The sequence below is a fragment of the Fukomys damarensis genome, unplaced genomic scaffold (assembly GCF_012274545.1).
Source record: "Fukomys damarensis isolate Sample0158 unplaced genomic scaffold, DMR_v1.0_HiC HiC_scaffold_14, whole genome shotgun sequence".
NCBI classification, from domain to species: Eukaryota; Metazoa; Chordata; class Mammalia; order Rodentia; family Bathyergidae; genus Fukomys; species Fukomys damarensis.
The window spans coordinates 23358999-23362807 of NW_022900926.1; the positions used below are offsets into that span (position 1 = coordinate 23358999).

General features: G+C 39.3%; 1 protein-coding gene across 22 annotated transcripts in view; it reads left to right on the forward strand.

Moving 5' to 3' along the window:
• Ahi1 (Abelson helper integration site 1) overlaps positions 1 to 3809 on the forward strand; it is a 200764-nt gene that overhangs the window by 135128 nt on the left and 61827 nt on the right. Inside the window, exon 23 of one of the 22 annotated variants that reach the window (XM_033763278.1) lies at positions 977 to 3356. The exons of the other annotated variants lie outside the window; for them this stretch is intronic. Within the exon in view, the coding sequence (XP_033619169.1) occupies positions 977 to 1060 (84 nt within the window). The 3' untranslated portion in view covers positions 1061 to 3356. Of the gene's footprint in view, positions 1 to 976; positions 3357 to 3809 lie in introns of those variants that run through there. 22 annotated transcript variants of the gene reach the window in all.

Consider the following 3809-nt stretch of genomic DNA (forward strand, 5'->3'; position numbering starts at 1 on the left):
AACTCTCTAAAAGAAAGCCAAAGGCAGAATCCATTTGAACACTAGATTAAGAGAAATCAAAGGAAGAGAAAATTAAGAAAGAATACTTCAAGGAGAAAAGAAAGAACCAGAAAAAAATAGGACCCCAGAAGTTACTAAAGGAGATTAAAAAAAAAAAATTAGAAGCTCAGAAAGATAGTTGTTGAACTCTAAAAGAAAGCCAAAGGCAGAATCCATTTGAACACTAGATTAAGAGAAATCAAAGGAAGAGAAAATTAAGAAAGAATACTTCAAGGAGAAAAGAAAGAACCAGAAAAAAATAGGACCCCAGAAGTTAGGCTAAAGGAGAAGAGAGGTTCCGGGAATTGTTTGGAAAGAGGCTAGCCATTAGGTTTCTGAACATTTAGTCATCAAGAGGACCATAGTAGTTTTGTGCTATATCTGTAGATTGACAGAGATTAAAGGGTAGATTAAAGGTTGATTGGCACTGTAGCAGAAGAACTCATGGAAGTCATTCTCAGAGTTTCACTTTGAAGACTGAAAAACAGTCAGTGGTTGGAGAGAGAATTGGCATCCAAGAATTTTTTAAATATTGGAGAGACACATAAAATCATATACTAAGGAAACAAAGCAAGTGAACAGGTTCAAGATAAATAAAGGGCACTGTGATCATTAATTGTTTTCTTCTTTTGTTTTTTGGTTTTTGGTACCGGGGATCGAACTCAGGCCCTTGTGCTTGTGAGGCAGGCACCGGAACCACTGAGCTAAATCCACGGCCCTGTGATCATTAATTGTGATTTGTCAACTTGATTGGATTAAGAAACACCTGGTGGATCAGTGGAGCACAGTTCTGGGTGTGACTGTGGATGATTGACATGTGGGCTGCAAACTGAGGAGGGAAGACACAAGCCAGATGTGGGTAGCACCAACCAATAGGCTTGTGACCTATATGAAAAAAGAAGGGAAAGAAGAAAGGAGTTTTCCCTCTGTGTCTTAGGAGGAGTTGCTGTCTTTGCCATTGCCTGTCAAAGTTTGTCTCCAGTTTCTTCAGGCTCCTAGAACAGACTCTTCAGCCTTCTGACAGATTCACACTGGACTCCGCAGTAAGCTTCAGACCTGCTACCTCCAACTGGATCCTCTGGTCTCCCATCATGCAGATGACCATTTCCACCCCTGATTCTGCAGGTGGCCATTGTAAGCCCACTAAGTAAATCCTTTATATGAACACATACCCACAAACACACACACACACTTTATTAAAATGTGTTCCTCTAGTGAACTCTCTTAACTGATACAGACACCAAGGACACAGTCAACCTTGGGGGAAGCAAGAAATTTTCTATCAGAAAGCCAGGTTGGGGCTGGAGATTTAGCTCAGTGATGCCACCGCCTGCCTTGCAAGCACAAGGTCCCAAGCTCAATTCCCAGTACCAAAAATAAGAAAGCCAGGTTGATAGCTAAATCTTGACTTAGAGCAGTGGCTCTAAATTGATGGTGATTTTGCCTCTCAGGAGATACTTGGCAGTGTTTGGACATTTTTATTGCCTCAGCTACAAGGACAGAGATCCTACTGCGTCCAAATGGATTTTGCTTAGCCACCTAGATGCAAAAGACAGCCTTCTCAACAAAATATCATCTAGCAAAATGTACCAACAGTGCCAATTTAAAGTAGTACCCCTCTAAGATAAGTGCATGGGGATACAGACAGGTAGAAATCTAGAAATTTAAGGATATCTTTATGTTCTCCAAAACAAAAAAGCACAGCTCACTACCAATGTAGGTGAGGGGCAAATGATGAAATACGAACTAAAGCAAAAGAGAGACCATGTGAATACTTTTAAAGAAAGTAGGAGCAGGAGCACATTTGGGACAAGTAAGAGATTCCTCAGTAGTTCTGGAAGCTGTGGTCTGGATACCACAAACTTTGTAGTTGGATTTTTTTTCCTCAATAGTGCTTGGCATCTAGAAAAGGCAGTTTTGGTTTGCTTATATAATTGGAGGTGTGTGTGTGTGTGTGTGTGTGTGTGTGTGTGTGTGTGTGTGTGTGTTTGTGGGTATATATTAGAAGAACAAGAAGTCAGTAACCTTGATTAGAGACTCATTGGAGTGATACACTATAGAGGATCAGCCAGATTGCTGAGTTTGGAAAATTGAGAAAGACTGGCAGACTTAGAAAGCCAAGTTCTCTACAAGGTTACAGTAAGCTACCCTAACTTGGGTGGAAGCACAGAGGCATACAATAAAGGAGTTAGTAAGCTGAGACTACTATAGCATGTAAGGCCAGAAATTTACTCAATACTCCATAAAGTATGTATAAGAACTGAGTGAAATTGAAGGACACATTAGAATTGAGCTGACCACGGAACTAGAAATTGGTATTTCCCTTCATCTTCTGATATGTCTGTGTTTTTAGGATGAGGACCTCCTACTTGCTTCCAAGACCCCCATGTTCTTACTGTCTGTTTCTCTCCTCTACTTAGATGGACTCACTGCATCCTTGGTCAAAGTTTTTTTTTTAACTTTGTGTGGCTTTTCCCTTATAGACTGTTCTTGTTGCTTTAGAGGTACCTTTATATTCATCTCCTAACAGATAAGTTCTTCCAATAGCCCATTTGACCCCAGAGGTCTACTCCAGGCTAATCCTACTGGTACATAACTCTATTTTAACAATCCTCACAGAATTTATACATATGCAAAATAAAATACTTTTTGAAAATGAAATAGGACTAGGCCAGAAGGTAACTCACTAGTAACTCACCTGGTTTGATCCCCAACACAGTAAAAAATAGTAATAAAATTAAGTAAAGCAAAAGTGTTACAGAGAATAAAAATCTATTTGGTTAAATGAAAAGTTCTCATGAAGGAGATAGAGCTTTAATTGGGCTCCTCTCTCCTCAGGTACAGGGAATTGAACCTGAACTACATCTCCAGCCTAAAGACTGTGATTTGATCTCCTTTATCAGAACCCATGTTTTGGAGTAAGGGGCTGAGCATATAGCTCAGTGATAGAACACTTGTCTGTCATGCCCAAGACCTTGGATTCTATCCATAATGCCACTAGAATAATAATGAATGAAATGCTGCATATATTTTTCTTCCTAGGAATGCACTATGTAATTATTAGACAATGTTTACTTCCCTGAGGGAGAAAGTATAAGGAATACTCTGTGCTTAAAGAGAAGTCCCTGAGAAACATGTTGCCCCAAGCAATTAAAATGCTCTGGGTACACTGAATCATGAAGCTAACAGTCAACCATTGGGAAATGTGAGACTGAGCATCCTTAGCACCTGGCTAATTGCATTTCTTAAGTTTAGTTCCTGTATCAAAGTATAGATGGTTTGATTTTATCAAGATCCTGTCTTATAAACCTACCACAAAGTCTATCAGATGTTTAATTTCACGTGTAAGTCGTGTTTATCATATGTAAGATTTTTTTTCTAAAGAACATGAAAAGTAGTCTCTCATAAGTGACAAGGATTGTGAAGGGTTTAAGTTTATAGGATTATGGATTAATGCCGAAAGTGGAACCTTAGAGTTCATCCCTGGTAATTCTGGTCACCTCCTTCATTTCACAAATGAAGGCCTTGAGATCCAAAAGGTTCAAAATGACACTGCTAATTAGAAGCATGGCCCGCATATTCTCATATCAGTGCCTTTTTCCTTCCACCATCTAGTCAATGACAGCTATTACCTGTACAGTTAGCCAGGATTTGTGTCATGATTTTTTTTTCCAGTACCAGGAATTGAACTTAGGACCTTGCACTTGCTAGGCAGGCTTAGCACTGCTGAGCTAAATCTCAAGCCCTACAATGATTTTTTTTTTTTTTTT